Genomic DNA, 19,339 nt, shown 5'->3' on the forward strand with positions numbered 1-19,339 from the left:
CGTCCCCACCTCTGCACCTGCAAATTAGGAAGGATAAAAATCGCCATGAGTGCTCCTAAAATGGGGAGATAATATTTTTCGTTAATAGTCAATTCTCAACAAAAAAGGAGGAACGTGGAACAAAATACTGCCAACAGCAGGCTGAAACTGAGAAATAAAAATCCAAAAGCAATTTGCAGAAGGCCAGCATTACACTTCTGAACAGCTGAACCATAACTGAAAAAATATTACAATTTCATATGAAACTCTTTCTATATTAAAATTGTATTTCAGTGCTATAAAGGTTTCTTCCTCTTCTGTATCAGGCACATAAAAGCTGCCAAAAACAATACTGTTTAGTGAGTAAAGGAGTGAACCGTAGCAAAATTGCAACTGGTACTGTGTGAACTTTAAGCTTCAGAAAATTTGGCCAGTTTATAAACATATGACAGTGTTTCTAACTGTGGACCTAAAATGACCTAAAATGTATCTCAACTTACTCATGAGATCAAGTTGGCCAGCAGTTCATCACATCTCTACATCACTCTATGTACTGGGAGTGCTGCATGTGTCAATATTGATCAGGACACTGACACATGGATTATTATTTTTTTTGCATTTTGGTACATAAGAGCATTAAAAACTAAATATTTATAGGAAGATGACTTTAAAATGCCCTATTTATTTGGGGAACTGTTTAACATTTCTCCTGTAGAGAACTTTATGTCATTATAAGACTTTATGTCAATTATTCTGTGATTCTATGGTACCAAAATGTGCACAGCCTACTTGCAAAGAGCTGAATCATTACTGTACTTCATAAACACAGAGAGAACCAGTGTGATATATGGCAAATAGTATTAGACTAGGACTGGGGAAAACCCCAGATTTTAATCTCTACTGAGCTATAAAGTTCACTTCTGGTTAGTTTCTCTGCTTAAACTTATTACTCACAATTGCTGAGGCAATGAAAGGTGGTGAGGGGACCAGTGTCAGTTCCCTGATGAAAAAATTGTGTCTTCAAGTGGAAGAATAGATAAGTCTTGTTTTTAATGGCACTTTGAAAAAAAGCCACATTGCAGAATTACCATAGAACAAATACTTCACCATAAAAATAAATCTAGTTACCCCTGCTTTTATATTAGAAGTTGGTGATAGAAGATTCCTTAAAAATTAATGATGGGAGAAAAAAACAACTCCTATTTTTTTTCCTTTGATTAGATTTTTAAAAATAAACTCAGAAAAAATGTTTTATTTTCATTATGCACGATGATACATTTACCTGTGGGCCACTCTTGATTTATTGCCATGAAAGACCGTTTTACAATCTACAACATATTACTTGGATTGTTGAACATATTAATCTGTTAAGTACTTTAAAAGAGTATCTAGAATATCCTCACTTCCTAGGAAGGCTGCTCCTGATAGTTTCCAGATAAGTAGCTGTGGGTTTTTGTTTGTTTGTTTCTCCTCAGGGTCTTGCAGGAGATTAACAATAAAAAACAAACAGCTCTTATCAAGAAAAGCCTGTTCCACAAAGAACTGGTTAGATTTCAAAGTAGAGGGAAACTATCTTACTGTCTTTGCTGATGGAATCTGCACATCAATTATTTTTTTTTCTCTTTTCAGGACACCAAACCTCTCACCTATCTCTGTGGTGACCTCTTTCCCAGCTCTTCTCCATAACTAAATTAAAATCTTTAACAGGAATAACCCCACAATTAGCTTAATGGGCAGGGACCCCTGAGGATGAAATGCAAGCGCCCACTAAGAGTGTACACAGCTTCTAGACATGATTTGCACTTTTTTGTGAGAGGTGGGACTCTACTTTACTTTACTTTAATTAGATTTTTACCCCGCCCCCCTAGACAAAGTCTATTCGAGGCGGCTTGCATAAGCCTCTAGAAGCCTCAATGACACACTTCTTTGAAACACTATTTCTTGTAATCAGTAGGTATGCTGTAACTGAAAGTGAAAACTTCGGCAAATTCCAGGAACAACACCTGTGTGTGAGAGAGTTGCTTATAGCATTCATTCCCACTGATAAGCTTTAGAGTAATCCAGCAGCAGGAGGACACAGGAGTACAGTACTTTTCTGCAAGACAGCCTTTAGGGTCAACATGTTCAAATTGGAGCACATGCTTTATTTCAGAATTGTAAACCACCACATGGTTCCACTGAACCCTCAGGGCAGCTCCTAACAAAAAGCACAATATAAAAAAAGTGTAATCACAAAAGCAGAAAACAACATACAGTACCAGCAAGACATATGAGAGCCACAGAATAAAAATCAACATGCTACCTCCAATGCAGGAAAAGTTTTTCTGATTTTCTGAAGGTAAACACAGAGCTGGCCTGCTGAGTTTCTTTCAAAAAGAAGTCCCATAAACATATCCATTCATTTTATACCCTGTCTTTCTCCCAATAAATGAATCTCAGGCAGCTTACAAAATGTATGAAAAATAAATGCATCTAAAAGAACAATGACTGAAATTCTGTTGTGGTCTCGGCATACTGGTGGAAGAACAGCAGAGGGTGGGGCTCCCCAGCGTTCCAGAAGGATAAGTACTACAGCCACTGAAAAGCCCCTCTCTTGTGTTCTCGTGCACCTGTGGGGCTACAGGACCAAGAGAAAGGCCTTCTCTGAAAATCATAAACCTTAGGGAAGCTCATATGGACATGTGTCTCTTTCAAAGATCTCCTCTATGGAGGATTAGCGCAGGGAAATCGCCCCAGAGGGAGACCACAGCTGCAATACAAAGATATCTGCAAGCAGGATCTGAAGGCCTTAGGAATGGACCTCAACAGATGGGAAACCTTGACATCTGAGCATTCAGCCTGGAGGCAGGCAGTGCAGTATGGCTTTTTCCAATTTGAAGAGATACTTGTCCAGCAAGCTGAGGCAAAGAGGCAGTCCCGAAACGAGCAAAACCAGGGAGCTAGACAGGGGACAGATTGGATTTGTCTTCAGTGTGGAAGAGATTGTCACTCTCGAATTGGCCTTCTCAGCCACACTAGACACTGTTCCAAGTTCTCCATACAGAGCATGTTACCATAGTGTCTCGAGACTGAAGGATGCCTAATCAACTCTTTCAGACAGCATGAACCCAACTCATGTAGAACTTTATAGGTCTGTATCAGCAGCTTCTGGATTGTGGTCATACAAATACCAGCAGCCAGTGAAGCTGTTTTCGTTCTCCTTGTAATCAACTCTAGCTACCAGCCAGTTGCAGAACCCTGGACCTGCTGAAGTTCCTCAACACTTTCCAAAGAGCTAAAATAGCTTTGTTGGGTTTGGAAAGGATGAATACATTTAGGTTCCATCTATACATGGGTGGCATGAAATCCCCAAACTATGGACAACTTCTCACAGAAGATATGTGTATTTGCTAAACAGCATCAACTGAACAGACGCCCTGAGAGAACCCACAGGCTAAGGCCATGGTGTGACCAGCATTACTTTCTGAGCTTCTCACTTCAGGAATGACTGGAGTCACTCTAATGCAGTCCCTCTGAAGCACTGATGTTATGCAAGATACCAAAGGTTGAGCATCACTGGTTGATGTAGTCTAAACTGTAATGTACATAATACAATGTTGCTTTCAAAATGGCCCCAGGTGCCCAACTTTAGGGCAGAAGTTTTCTTATGATTGTTGCATGGTGGGGGGTTATCAATCTGCTTGTTGGCTTTCACCCTAAACCCCACGTACCCCGTGAGATTAAGAGATTGTGGTGTGGCAGCACCTTACTGGCTGGAGGCTGCCCATCTTAAGGCAGGCGGTGGCTACCTAGTGAAGTGTAATGCCCTCTCCCACCATCAGAAGTAGCCCCTGGCATCATGACTTTGCCAATCGAGCAAAGACTTATAACAGACAACTGCTACTTCCCGTGTTATTTCGATGGTATATGTGAAGCTGGAGTGTCTTCTCCAGAGCATGAAGCCTGGGTAAAATAATATGGAGGATAGGCTGTTACCCAAGCAGCAAATCTCCCCTCTCCACGTCACTGAAATAGTCCAATGGAAAGGCAAGCAATACAACTGGTTCCAACGACGTCATAGGAGTTGCCAGAACAGAACAAACTGCCTCTGGGACTCCGGCTCCGGATTTTGCCTCAAGGTTAACTCCTGAAGCCTTTTTCATCGGTGGATATAGCAACAGGGCAGTGGAGGCTTGAAATCGGAGATTTCCTTCTCCTAGATGGGCTGCCTTCCAAGGCTGACGAGCCCCACCTGATGAGCCCAACCCCACCAGGCTGCTCCCTAAATGGCCCCAAAACCTGTTATATAACTATGTACATGCAACATGAGGTTGTGTCCATGGTTGTAGTGCAATCATTGACACAGAAGTGTAAGATCTCCAAAGAACTACTAGTGGCATACTGCACAATTCACTATTCTGGGAAAGTATGACTGCTATGGTACAATCTTGTTGCTGGACATAAAGCCTGGCACATTTATACTGATGCAACTTCATGTTACGCCACCATGAACAGGACACTGACAAAAAAATGAATAACTGCCTATATAATCTTGATTAACCTAAAGTTTTTTATGACTACAGTGAATTAAAAAATAAAACAAACAAACAAACCAAAATACAGGCAACCATGTGCTTACTAGTGAAGCTGGGAGACCTCTTGACTATAGCAGTAGTAGAAGCCTCACCATGAAAAGTGAACCCATGAGAAAGGAAAAGGAAGGAGGGAGAGAAGGGATGGAGGACACTAAAAAGTTGAAGAAGAGAGTAAGTTCTGGTTGCAAAGGCAGCGGTCATTGGACTTACTCTGCCTATGCTATACCCACACACAATTTCTCTTCATTCTGGGAAATAAACTGTGCAAGTGAGACTTTGCAGAGTACGATTTTAGAGAAGACTATCTGGATCATATGTTTTTGTGAGTCATGTCTAGGGAAAAGGCCAACACCAACACCAATGCAGCTACGTTTCTTCCTTTATCCCCACTGTACTTCTACCTTCTGCCTAGCTATTGTTACTATAATTAGGGAGGGAATAAGGACAGACTAGAATTACATGGTCCTGGCTTTGCTATCACTGGCTGTGGCTCCACTGACATGACTGCTCGTCATTGGCCAAGCTAAATCTTGGCTTAAAATGTTCATTCTCACTTTGCTTAGTGCCTGCCCTTGTGCCTCAGGGATTGCAGGGAAACACAACAACAAAGATCCCTTCCCACAGCAGACAAGAGATGTGGCTGCATGTCCACAATGTGTCATAAGAACAGATGGGCCTATGGGAGGGAAAAGACTTGCTTAGTTCTTTAAGAAGTTAGACAGAGTTCTCAAGCTGGCGTAAAAAAACAAAATGATTATAGACTACAAGACAGCAATCTATTTTTGAGGCACAAAAAGAATAAGCAGGCGGTCAATACCAGTGCATTGATCACGATGAAAGGAAGAAGAAAACATAAATGTCCACTAATGACTGCTATTTGGCTTCACCTCTGGGTAAATGGATGTATCTGTTACAGTTTTTCTGCTCAATCAAGATAAATTCACATAGTAGTGGTCATGTCACTCACTGGTATATGGTTAAAAGTAGCCTGCAAGTTCAGATTAAATAACTGCATACATGTACAATTATATTGCTTGATTACATAACTGCAGCCACAACTGGAATACATTTAGTCATTCCTATATTCTAGGTGCTAAAACAAAGTGCATTTCTATTATAAAAGAAGTAGAGACATGCATTTTAATTCAGAAATATTTGGAATTCACTGAACAACAGCATATATGGATAGTTTTGAATATTACCAAATCAAAATTTGATAGTTCTTCATATTAGCCACCTAGAGTGGTCCTCGCTCGACCAGATAGGCGGGATATAAATAAATAAAATAAATAAATAAATAAATATGTTTAATAATAATTCCTAATATTCAGAGACCCGTTTAGTCCTACAGATTAGAAAGCAAAAGGATAGGTTTCTGCTTGGTAGAAGATGGAACGCTATTTCTCAGGTGTACTGGAAGGATTTCTTGAGAAATGAAACTTAAAGACCCTCTGGCAACAAGGTTAGTGGGCACTGTCATGGGCTAAGAAAGGGAGGAGGGGCTGGGTCAGACCAAAACCTGTAAATGATGACTATCTGATCAACAAAAATTAGAAGCAATAACAAACACCAGGTTTTTTTTAAAACACATTGGTTCTTTCCAAGTGAAAGATGGGCACAGCCGTTTGTAAATGCCCTGAGTGTTTGCTCTTATGATACGCTCTGATGCAAATTTACACAGCAGCATTTTTCTCTGTATCCTTTTCTGAACCCACAACTTGCATGCACAATATTTACATCTCACTGTATATTATTTACTTAATATAGATAGGAATAAGATTTGGGATTAGTATATTCATAGGTTAATAATGATAAAACAAAGTGGAAATATTATATGAGGTTTAAGCCTCCTTGAGACATACTAGACAGGGGAATAAGATTTTTATAGATAGATAAAGTAAAAAATAAAGAGTAAATTTGTGTCTCTGTGTGTGTCCATGTGCTTTTTATTGGAAGGTTTTGTGTTTTGCGGTAGCAGAATCAGATAATTCTTTGGGTAAAGTCTGCAGGCAGTATGAAAGGTGGGTGTGGTAGAAGAAGTAGTCACTTGGGGAAGGCTGCAGGAATGCTGCCTGCACTCACTGCAGCAGCTTCTATTGAGAAGAGACGGAAAAGGAGAGGAAAAAGGCAGCTTATAACTGCTATTATGTGCCCTCCAAACAAGATCTGTTACCCAAATGCCTTGTTCAGCACTATGAAAAAGCAGAAGACAGCAGTATGGTGTGTATGTGTCTCTACCACTGGGCTATGACTCTTCTAGGTGTGTCTCAAATCTATGTAGGTGTATCTCAAATCTATCTCATATGCTCACTGGACATCAGTTATTCTAGTGGTGGGAAATGTTTGGCCCTCTACATAGTTTGGACCAAAATTTCCATAATTCCCTATGATGGCTAAGGTTTCTGGGAAGTGAAGTCCAAAATATTTCAATATTTCATATATATAGTGACTAACTTCTTACAAGGCTGAAGGCTTCTGACTGTTCGCCATGGCTCTGAAGAAGGATGAATCTAGCTCAAAGGCCTAGCCTTTTTTTTATCTCCAGGGATTATTTTGGAAGCCAAATGTGTAATGGTACAGCAATATTCAAATTGACAGTAAACCCCATTGAATTCAATAGGGCTTGCTTTTGAGCAAACACATAGGATGGTGTAGTATATCCTGCTTGCTCAATTTTAGAAAAATCAACAGTCATTTTAAGCAGTCTGCCTGAAAGGAGCTTATTTATGTTCTTTCAAAAATTAACAAACAAAACCATTTGCATCAAGCTTGTCTTCCCTGGTTGCTAACTAGCAATTATTTGATCCTTATGCATAAAGAGGGCCTCACCTTTCTTATGAACATGCATTTGCTGCTTGTTATCTATGCTAGTGCCTTTCTGTTCCTGTCACAGTTAACGATCTTTCAAGATAATATTTTTCCAATAATGAATGGCAAGAACCTTTTGGCTTAGATGTAAAGTAGAAGAACTGTTATTCTCACATGCACTGAAAAAAGTCTGAAAGGGCTTTGGGATACAGAAAACAGTAGTAACAACATATAAATACGAAACACAGTTTCACTAGACAAAAATTGCTGCTCAGTATATGCCCATAAAGGGAAATATACACCTGCTTGTTCCCTAGAATATGACAATGAGTGTCGGATGTACCATTGGGGGTAATTTTCTTTATCCAGAGCCAAAAGGCCACTGGTTGTGCATTTATCTGTTACATGCAGTATGGCATTTATAAAGTGAAGAAGACTGCATATGTATATGTTACATAAATCAATATTTGTATGCTGTCAAAAGGCAGCTCAGAACACACTAAAGTTAAAGGTAAAAGGTTCCCCTTGATATTTATTCCAGTTGTGTCCGACTCTAGGGCGCAGTGCTCATCCCCGTTTCCAAGCCATAGAGCCAGCGTTTGTCCAAAGACAATCCTCCGTAGTCACGTGGCCAGTGCGACTAGACACGGAACGCCGTTACCTTCCCAACGAGGTGGTACCTATTTATCTACTCGCATTTTTATATGCTTTCAAACTGCTAGGTTGGCAGGAGCTGGGACAAGCGACGGGAGCTCACTCTGTTGCGTGGATTCGATCTTATGACTGCTGGTCTTCTGACTTTGCAGCATAGAGTCTTCTGTGGTTTAACCCACAGTGCCACACTAAACCTATAAAATTAACCAGTGTACTACAAAGTCACAAGAATGAAACATCACTCAAACATTTGGCTGTACAAACATAACCACTACCAAATCAAAGCAGCTCAAATTAAGAGGTTTGATAAAGTAGTGGATGAAATACAGAAAACTGAAAAATCAATTGAAACAGAAATCTCTTCAATGTCTATTTAAGAAACAACACAGTATGACCTAGACATACCCATCCAGGAAACAAACATGGAGCCACTACTGAGAAGGACCAATGTCTGGTGCCTGTTGACAGAATGTATCTTAACAAAATGCTGAGGAACAGGGTCACTGAAGCGAATCCTAAAGCCTGGGCAGTTTCATTTGGGTATAAGCACTCATCTTAATTTGATCCTATACCACCTAGGGATGTAAATGTAATCACCTGGACTTTAAACTGAGCCAAGAAACACAAGCAATCAATGTAGATGTAAAAGAAAAGGCAATGTATGTTTAGACCCCCTGCACTGAGAAGTACCTGGGCAACTGGATTCCATGCTAGTTGGAGCTTTTCAAGTAGTATTTAAAGAGAATTCTACATACAACACGTTGTGACAGCCTTATATAGGTGTAACCAATGTCAGGCATAACTGTGACAAAGGCTTTGTTCTCAATATAAGGTCACTGCTGGTAAACACACTTCCAGCCATCAATGCCATAGATGCCCCCACTGACAGTTCAGAGTCCAGAAGGGCACCAAAAGAAAGAACGTTGTCTTTCAAGGAGAATAAACTCCCACTCAGAACTGGTTGTGCACCTGCTTCTAGAACAGTAGCACCTCTGTCTTATTTCAGTTAAGTCACAGATTGCTTGCCCTTATCAATCCCCAAACTGTCTGCCTAATTGTTCGAGTTTTCATAGAACAAGAAAGATGACAATAAGGAGGTAGAGCTGCTTTGATGTCTGCATGATTTCTCATGACAGTTTCATATAGGTGTTAAAAGTCACGGTTGGGGTGCAAGATGGCTTCCTGAGGTACCCAAAGATTAGTGGCCACAAGGTATATCCGTAATGCACTAGCACTATTTTCTCAGTCTGCCCCTCCAAAAAAGGGCTAGACTAATTATAAAACCACAGCTTCTACCTGAAATCTAGCCAGGAAGATACTCTACTTCTGAGATAATAAAGCTCTGTCCCATAGGGGCAAACCAATTTAAAAAAATCTGTAACACTGGAAGAAGACCTCCATCCTTATCTTTGATTGATGATGCAAAATAAGACTTCGGTTTCTTCTCCAAAGACTAGAGAAAGGCAGTCTCCCTCTAACATACAAAGTTATAGTTCCTTCCTTCTAGCAGAGAAAGGGAGGAGAAAAGGTTCTGCAACTGTGTAGAGGAGATTACAGTGGTATTAAGTGAATAACAAAAAATACTTCTTGTTAGAGCAGTATGACAATGGAACCAATGATCTCAGGAGGCGCTGAATGCTCCAGCACTGGAGTCATTAAAGAGAAAATTGGACAATGATCTGCCAAATTTGCTTTGATATAGCTTCCTGCCTTAAGCAGGGGATTGGACCTGATGGCCTTATAGGCCCCTTCCAACTCAGTTATTCTATGATTCCACACTTCTTTGCACGGAAGAAACGGTAAGCCATTCAAACACAGAGAAGCATGAAGGGATCACTGCGTACATCTCAGTGTATGGGGAAAAAGGACACCTATGATGCCATCGGGATATCCAGTGTGGTGGAATGGAGTGGGACTAGGACTCAGGAGAACTGGGCTCACATCCCTGCTCGGATATAGGAACTCCTTGGGCAGTGAAATGGTAAAACCTTAAACATCTCATTTACCTTGAAAGCCCTATTAGGATCGCTGTTAAATCAGTTTCGACTTGGCAACATATAACACACACATGATGCCAGGAACTATGGCATTATAGGAAAGAGCACAACTTCAGAAAGACCTATCCCCCTGACATGATCTGACAAACTTCTGAGTGCAAACCAGAATAGTTCCCCATACCTGGCACAGTAAAAGACAGAGAACACCACCCAGAGGGGGAGGAGGAGAATAGGGTAGCATTCTGTTCTGTTCCCTTTCTGTTCATTCACTGGCAGCAGTGTTATCAGAAAGATAACCGATCAAAGGCCAAAAAAGACCAACCATTTCCCTTCCGTTGCTAGTGGTATTTTACGAAAGCTATCTTCTACTCACCACATGAGTGACATTCAAGGTGTTACCATCAAATCTGCACAAACTTGTGCTATCTTCTAGGAAAATGTCACACTCTTCCAGCTCCTGGGCATTGCATGGAGGATTCTCTTTGGTAGGGTCTGGATTCTGAAACAAACAAACAAAAATTATTTCATTTAGATTTCTAGGCCTTTTGTAAGTGCACAAAGGTGAAAAAAAAAACAGAACAAGATGATCACACCTTAAAGCAGTGTAGGTAAAGCCGCCTAGAGTGGTCTTTTAGACCAGATGGGCGGGGTATAAATCAAATAAAAAAATAAATAAAATAAGTAAATAAAAGTAAAAAAAAAAAGGTGGAACGGAACTCCTAAAAGCCTCCAGGAATGGCAGTTCACCTCTAAAGCAAAGGCCCCACCACACTACAGTATTTAATATAAAAAATGCTGCGCTTTTTGGTCTTCCTTTTGGTGTGTGTTAGTTTTGTTTTACACTTTTTAGTGGTCTGTGGACTAAGGACAATCCCAGAGAGAACAATGGACTGTGGGTCTGCCCAAGTTACCCATGCCTGCTGTAAAGTTATGATGATAACATATCCAAAGAAGACTACAAAATATGTTTTACATGATATATTTCAAAAGGAGTTCAAACAAGGTATTTCTTTACTTCTGGCTACAAAAGGAGCAGTGAGAATACATGGTGATCCATTCGTGGCTTGTATCATTTCACTCTGCAGATGGAGAAGTTAATTATTTCTTCATGTAAGAAAATACCCCATTCATAGAAAACTAGAGTATCAATGAGACAGCTGGATCAAAATTATTCTCTTTGAGCTTGTGTGTGTTGATTTTCCTTCTTCATTGTAAACAGCTCTCTTCCACTCTACCTAAATCAAACAGAGCCATTCTGGATTTCTGTCAGTATTTGACATCAATAGCATGGTAGAGAGCTTCTGGGTCAATCAAAATGCAACTTAAGAAATACGAGATGCAGCTGCTACTAGATGAAACCTCCATTTAGAACTTCAGGGTTGCAGTTTGAAGGTACTTTTCTAGACTTAGTCTCCAATTCTAAATGTCCAGGTTATGGAAGTGGCCAGGAGGACAATCACCCAGTTGAGGCTAATGTGTCAACCAAAATGTTGTGGTCTTGGTGTCAGAACTGGGCATGGTGATACCTGACTAAGCTGTACACCATCTGGACTACTATAGTGTAGTAATTTAAACTCAGAACTTCAGCTATGATTGACCAGGGCAGGTTAACAGAAGTATGTGACTCCCTTACTGCAACAGCTTCACTGCTTACTTGTCTGTTCCTTGGCATAAGTCAAAATGATTGCTTTGGCCAAAAAACCTCTGTATGTTTAGGGAGCAGCCTGTCTGAAAGACAGTATTTTTTCCATATATGTTTACTCGGGTTTTTAAATCTCTGCAAAAGATCTGTCTTAGCCCCTTACATTTGGTGGGGATGGAAATGAGTTTTTTCCCCAGCAACCACTCCTGCCAGGATTCATTGGCTGGCTCTCTCTCCAAAGACCTTGCTAGATTTCTGGGTCAGATCAGCTGCTGTTGAGATTAGACTTAACTGTTTGGGTAAAATTATTTTTTGTTAGCTGATGAGTTTTTGTATTTTTATGCACATCTGTTTTTATTTCAATTTTGTTTCTATTAGTGGTCTTGAAAACCATTATTTTTGCCAGAAAGGCAGGATATAAATTTGATGAATAAAATATAATTCTGTAGGGGACGTTCAAAATGATAGCTCTGCACATGTTGAATCAACATTCAGATGCTTCCAAGCCTTGAGAGAATGCCACAGCTGTAGCACATCTCTAAAACAACATATTTCATTACAGAGACAGAAGCACAGACAGGGTAGTATTGTCAGATCACAACTCAAGAAATCCTATTGTAGAACCCGTGTGGCTGATCAGGTTTTTCTTCTTTTTATTTTCTTTTTACTTTTAAAGAAAAATATTTTACAGCTCCAAAAGGTCCTAAAGGCATGTGCAACCCCTAAACCTCTAGAAGCTGCCCTCCCAGTTCTACAGAGATAAATAACTGACTACCAGTAAAAGAGATCAACTGACTGTAAAAAATAACAGTTATATTCCACAATCTGTTTGCACACATTAATTGTGCATTAAACGGGGTACATATTTGTATATTCCAGCAGGACGCTCTTCATGCCGACAACAAAGAGTCACAAGACAACAGTTTGCTTTTGCTCATGAATAGAATGTGAATGTGAAGAAAAACACCCTTGAGGTTGTTTACAACTTGCCACACTTCTTTTCTCTGAATATTCAAAGGTCATGGTAATAGTAGGCCAACAACAACGACATTTTTCACTTGTAATAGTGTCAGAATTTTAAAAACAGGAATATGTGTAAAATCAATAGTAAAGAGGGTTACAAAAATAAGGCAGGCGGATGGTGTCTTCAGATATGACACAATCACATTTGAGTTGGTCATTCACCTACATATGGTTGTTTTAGTTTAATCAGTATAATTGCTTTGTCTTTATTATGTTTGTTGTTCTAAGAACCCAGGCTGCAGAAGACTCATTAAGTCATAATCATCTGGTGTGTTGACTAGCTCCTTACAAGTGTGACTAGACTTTTCAATTTCTGATTTCAGCACAGAAATTGGAGGAGGAGAAAATAAAACCAAAGGCTGCCTTACCAGGCACCTGCTATTTACTCTATAGCTTCCTGAAGCACTCTCCACTGCTTCTAAATAGGAAAAAAAGATTTCTCCTAAGAGAAAAAGACAGCTGCCCAAATGGGATTAAATCAGACCGAAAATTGCAAAGCAAAAGCTGAGAGCAGAATTTAGATGTGTGGGGGAAAAAAGCAATATACTAATAGTAGTATCATTTCCTGTGATCTTGATGCTATCCCCCTGTTGATGCAGCCTAGGACTGTGTTGGCTTTCTTGGCAGCTGCAGCACTGCTGACTCATCCTTAGGTGATGGTCCACCAGAACACCTAAATCCCTCTCACAGGTATTACTGTCGAGCCAGGCATCACCTATCTTGTACCGGTGCATCTGGTTTCTCCTGCTTAAGTGCAGGACCATACTTTTCCCATCACTGAACTGCATCTTATTGGATAGGGCCCAATATTCAAGTTGGGTCTGTCTAGATCCTTCTGAACGTTGAGTCTATCTTCCAAAGTATTAGCAATTCTTCCCAGCTTTGTGTCATCAGCAAATATGATAAGTGCTCCTTCAATCCCCTCATCCAGGTTATTTATGAAAATGTTGAAGAGCACTAGGCCCAAGACAGAACCTTGAGGAACCCCACTGCACACTTCCCTCCACGTAGATGTGGTTCCACTGAGGATCACCTGTTGAGTGTGGTTGGTCAGCCAGCTGCAAATCTATCTGGTATTTGCGCTGTCTATCCCATTTTGTTCTATCTTACACAAAAGCAGGTTGTGGTCTACCTTATCAAATGCCTTATTGAGGTCTAAGTATATTACACCCACTGTGTTTCCTTGGTGCACTAATTTAGTCACGTTATCAAAGAAGGCAATAAGACTGGTTTGGTATGACCTGTTCTTAACAAACCCACGCTGGCTTCTTGTAATCACCGTGCTCTTTTCTAGGTGTTCACAAATCTGCTGCTTGATTGTTTTTTCCCAGGATTTTCCCAGGTACAACCCCCCCCCCCCAAATCTTCTGGCCTTTTCTTCTTTACTTCAGCTCTGTTGTGCCCTCTAAACCTTCAGTTGAGGGCCTCCCAACTATGACAATTTCAAAAAATCTGCAGCCATGTTGCCAAGTTTTTAGTCAAAGCTGAAGTTCTCTACCCTTATCACATGCATTGGGAGAAAAGTAACTTGTGCTAGTGATTAAATTAAAATGTGAGTATTGAGTTTTCAGAAAGAGCTGAAAGTTACTTTTTTGGACTATGGTGGCCAAGGTGGCTGAGGGGTTGTGAGATAAAAATGTACCTTTCCTATCTGGCTACTTCTGGTTTAAGAAACATCAACAAAAAGGTTGTGTCCTACATGTGCTTTCACACTCATATTTCATATATAAAGACTCTCTCCCTCTCCCTCATTCTCTTCTTATTCTATGTGGAGGCATTGGTGTACACCTAGCTTTTGTAAAAAAAAATCCACATAGAATACTGTCTCTATTTTCATCTGGGAAGTGCTGGAGGGCATGTTATCTTTTTTAGTTCTTAAAGCCACTGAAAAGAGCTCAGGGCCACAAAACCTTAACGTCACAATAGATCTGCTGGCCTTTAAGGGTGCTATGGGACTCTCTTTTCACAGTAGTGCCACTATTGCTTGAAGCCTCGGAAGGAGAAATCATGAAGTGTCTCTCAAATAGTAAAGAATTACTGTAGAACCAAACATTATCAAGATCAATGCAGAGCCATGCTACATTCATTCACTACACACCAACCAGCTGCCTCAACAGGAGTCTTCAAACAGTACAGGGCTTCTTGAAATCTCTTCCTAAAATCAAAAGGCACCAGCTCCTGACTCCTCTCTTTACCACCTATCTGTGGGCAGAATTAGATATGATAAACAGATGCTGCTGAAGGCAGCTCCCCTTCTCTTCCCTGCGTACAATGTGAAGTTACGTAAGTATCCAATGCCAGGTTTTCCCCACCTGTCTTCCAAATTATTAGCTGCCATTGAAAACCTAGTGAATGAAGATAGGACATTCACACTTTTCTTGTGATGATACATTATAGGCAGAGAAATGGGAACCTTGTGCAGTATTGGTATTTTTAGCTGCTCTTTACTATCTTCTCATCTATTTCCATCCAGTTGGCTTTGATACATCAAAGTGAAATTGGTCAATTTTTTGCATTCATAAATATTATAAGTTTATAAGGCAGGCTGCCATTATAGGGTACAATATGTGGCCAAATTCATGTTTCCCAACCTACAGTACAACTCTCAATAAGAGGAAAAAAGTAGAGAGAACCTTATCTTTCATGTCTAGCAGTTTACTTATTTTAGCTGATCAAAGTAACATCAGAAATGATGGTATCAAGAGGCTGTGTTCTAGTAGTAGTTTAGAATTCTAAAGCAAACTCGTAAATTTGAAAGATCTGAATGGAGTTGTTAAGAACAGACCCAGGTGGGGAATCACCAGAAGTTGGCAGTGATTTGATGGCATGTAACAACATTTTAGAGTGGTATGTGGGTGGCACTGTAAGTTAAACCACAAAGCCTCTGGGCTGCAAGGTCGAAAGATCAGCAGTTCAAATCCATGTGACAGAGTGAGCTCCCATCGCTTGTCCCAGCTCCTGCCAACCTAGTAGTTCAAAAGTATAGAAAAATGTGAGTAGATAAATAGATACCACCATGGTGGGAAGGTAACGGCATTGCATGTCTAGTCACACTGGCCACGTGACCACGGAGACTGTCTACAGACAAAACATTGGCTCTATGGCTTGGAAACAGGGGTGAGCACCGCCCCCTAGAGTTGGACACGGCTGGACAATTGTCAAGGGGAACCTTTACCTTTTAATAACATTTTAAGCAAGATTAGTAATGCACCCATTTTCAAGATTGCAACCTCATTACAATGTGCAATTACTAGTTTATCCACTGCAGCGATTTCAGGGGGTTCATATCCGAATAAACCTATACAGACCTGCAGCTATTTTTCTCTCTTTATCAAGAGTTTCATCATCACATTACCATTTCATCAGAGGTAAGATGCATCAGGTGCTCAGCTACTGCTGCATTCTGCGCTAGGTCCATGATGTATTCCCCCTGGGCGTCACCAATGATCAGCTCTGGCCATAAAGGTCCCTCTTCTCTTTTAACCAAAGAAATCTCTAAACTGGGGGATAAAAAGAGATAAAAGAGTTTGGAAGACCAGAAAGGTGAGACAAAATGGCAAACATAATCTAAGGCTGAAACATTTTGCCCAGCAATCAAATTACTCTAATTAAGCTACTCTTACTGATTAAAAATGTTGATTAACCCAATCATTTTTATTTTAAAATGTATTAAAAATGAGTAAAAAAAAAAATTCTCCCCCTAAACCCAGAAAATGTTAAGATGTCTGCTGTGAGATATCAGCATCATGCAAGAGCAAAGAAAGTGGGTTTTTTTCTCTTTTGAACTGCCACAAAGCTACACAGATAGTAATCAATCAACTAAAATCTTCTTAATTGTTGATGTTGTATAAGTATACGAATACCATTATTAAATAAATACAAAAGAAATTGCTTCGTTCCAAGTCAGATCACTGCTCTACCTAATTCAGTCTTGTCTTCACTTGACTAGCCAAGATTCCCGAAGAGTTTCAGGAAGGAGTTTAGAGAGAGAGAGAATTGAAATAACTTCTCAGACCCTGGGCCTCAATAACTTCTCAGAGATCTGGGCCTCAAACGCTGTGACTTATCTTTTAATTCTTAAAGAGGAAAAGGGTCATGGTCCATTGAGTTGAAAAACTGGAGGAGTTCATAAACATGAATTTCCCTCTGAGGAAGCCTGCCCCTCTCTCACACTATGCTCCAGGTGTTGAAAGACAAACTGATCCAATGGAACTCACAGGACAGTAACTCATTTAACTCCAGAGAATAAAGTTTCTATTTTGCACTTAATAAGGCTTATCAATATTGAGCTGCTCTGCTTTACAAATAAATTCATCATTTAGATAAGCTACTCATCCTTCCCTTCCCCTACCCTATTATTTAAAACAGAATCACAGGATGTCAAGGCAGTCAGCTTTGCATCTGTGAGGTACTCACATTGACAGCAATGAAAACAAAATTCACAACCTCTCACTTTTCAAAGGAAATTCTGATGGCAAAAATGACTACTGTATGAATGGGCAAAAACACAGCTGTTGACAGGAGTGGTACTACTTGAATATCTAGAGCAATTCTAATTAGTATAGATCCTCAGCTCCCTACTTTCCTAGTAATTTATTGCTATTTCTTCCAGTTTTCACCCCTGCTTCATCTGAATCTAGTCTGGCTTTCCTTATTTGTTCTACATATAGACGGAAGAGATAAAGGGATAAAGCACACTCTTGTCTGATACCTTGGCCTATAGAAACCATTCTTTCTATCCATATCCTGTCCTAATGGTAGCTTCCTATCTACAATACAGGTTACACAGCAGGACAATCAAGTGCTGAAGCATAGCCATTTCTTTTTCAGTTTTATTTTAATCTTGGATATTAACAGTTCATGATCAGTACCACAATCTACTCCTGGTCTTATTCTGGCAGAGGGAACACAGCTTATTCATTTCCTGCTTCCAATTATGCAGTCTTTTTGATTTCAGTCTGGTGATGTCCACATGTACAGCCAACTAATTGGTAGTTTGAAGCATGTATTTGTAGTAAAAAAAATTGTTGGCTCTGCAGAACTCTATGAGTTCCTCTCCTGCTTCATTTCTGGCGCCTAGGTCAAGGTTTCCAAAATGTAGTTCTGCTTTGTTCCCTACTTTTCTGCTCCTGTCACACATGTCTTATTTGGATGTGTGATCAAGTTCCTCCTGGATGCTTGTGCAAAAGCTTTCAATTTCATCTTCTTCAGCATTGGTATCTAGAGCCCAGATCTTTAATTATAGTTAGGTTGATAGGTTTTTCCACAGAGGCTGCTTGATATTATTCAGTCAGACCTTGCATTATAGCTCCTAAGTGCCCGTGTTACATCTTACCTGAGTATAAGAGTCACTCCATTTCTTCTGCGGTAGAACATTCTGTAGCTGTCTGACTAAAAATATTGTCTTCCAGTCCACTTTAGTTGACTGACATCAAGCACTGTAATGCTAGCAAGCTCACAGAAGAATAACCTGCCCTGAAAGTTTGCTTCCAGTAACTAGTATTCATAGAAAGACACACTATCTCTGAAAATGGAGGATCTACTGAGCACTCATGACAACAATGGATTATTAAGAATGCAACTGCTCCCCTTTCTTCAAAGCATATATTTAATTCATATACAATGTACATTTTAAGCCGGAGATTTTTTCCCTACATGCTATGGATTTTTTCAGCAAGTGAATTGTCATTGGAGAAATCTGAATTCACAGAAACAAATGTAAGTGATTAATAGTAAAATCTGTATCTGCAATTAATAAGATACTATGGGTGCCCAAATTAGCCTGGAATACTTCATAGAAATGTTTTGTTTTAGAGGAATAAAGGAATTAGTGCAGGGGAATTGCCCCAGAGGGAGACCACGGCTGTGATACAAGGATATCTGCAAGCAGGATCTGAAGGCCTTGGAAATGGATCTCAACAGATGGGAAACCCTGACATCTGGGCATTTGGCCTGGAGGCAGGCGATGCATCATGGCCTCTCCCAATTTGAAGAGACCCTTGTCCAGCAGGCCGAGTCAAAGAGGCAATCACAAAACCAGCCAAATCAGGGAGCTGGGCAGGGGACAGATTGTATTTGTCTTCAGTGTGGACAGGATTGTCACTCTCGAATTGGCCTTGTCAGCCACACTAGATGCTGTTCCAAGTCCTCCATACAGAGCATGATATCATAGTCTCTCGAGACTGAAGGATGCCTAATCAATCAATCACTGATGTGGGGAACAATCCTTCTTTTGAAAACAAAAGACCCCACAATTTAATAGTATTCCTACACATGTATAGCAAATCAGACTTCCTGGCAGGAAAGCACTTTCAACATGAGGTCCTCATATTTGAATCTGAAGTACAATTTTCTCAGTGCAACAATTAGATGGATCTGTTGGGAGGACAACCTTTCTTGTCTCCCCAAACTGAACAACGCAGGACAAGAGCTGGAAGTTGAAGTGCTAACATTTAGTTCATGTTGGAAGGAAAAATTCACCTTGTAATGTAATGTTCTCTGCATGGGAAGGTGATGGTGGGGAACATTACTGCTATAGTATCTGAAAACACAAAACCTCCTTCCTCTCAATCCTCATAACATGAATGTAATGTTTCGTGTAGCATCTATCAGGGATAGGCAGAAAACACATTAGGACCTAACAAGATATCTGGCTGAATCAT

The 19,339-nt window shown here is 40.1% G+C and overlaps 1 protein-coding gene across 2 annotated transcripts in view; it reads right to left on the reverse strand.

Moving 5' to 3' along the window:
• The window catches only part of NUDCD1 (NudC domain containing 1), a 60,499-nt gene that overhangs the window by 11,422 nt on the left and 29,738 nt on the right, over positions 1-19,339 (reverse strand). For both annotated transcript variants that reach the window (XM_072999260.2, XM_020783470.3), the window contains exons 7-8: positions 16,033-16,177; positions 10,386-10,511 (exon numbers count right to left, since the gene is read on the reverse strand). In XM_072999260.2, coding sequence (XP_072855361.2) covers positions 10,386-10,511; positions 16,033-16,177 — 271 coding nt within the window. The remainder of the gene's footprint in view (positions 1-10,385; positions 10,512-16,032; positions 16,178-19,339) is intronic.

The sequence above is a fragment of the Pogona vitticeps genome, chromosome 4 (genome assembly GCF_051106095.1).
Source record: "Pogona vitticeps strain Pit_001003342236 chromosome 4, PviZW2.1, whole genome shotgun sequence".
NCBI lineage: Eukaryota > Metazoa > Chordata > Lepidosauria > Squamata > Agamidae > Pogona > Pogona vitticeps.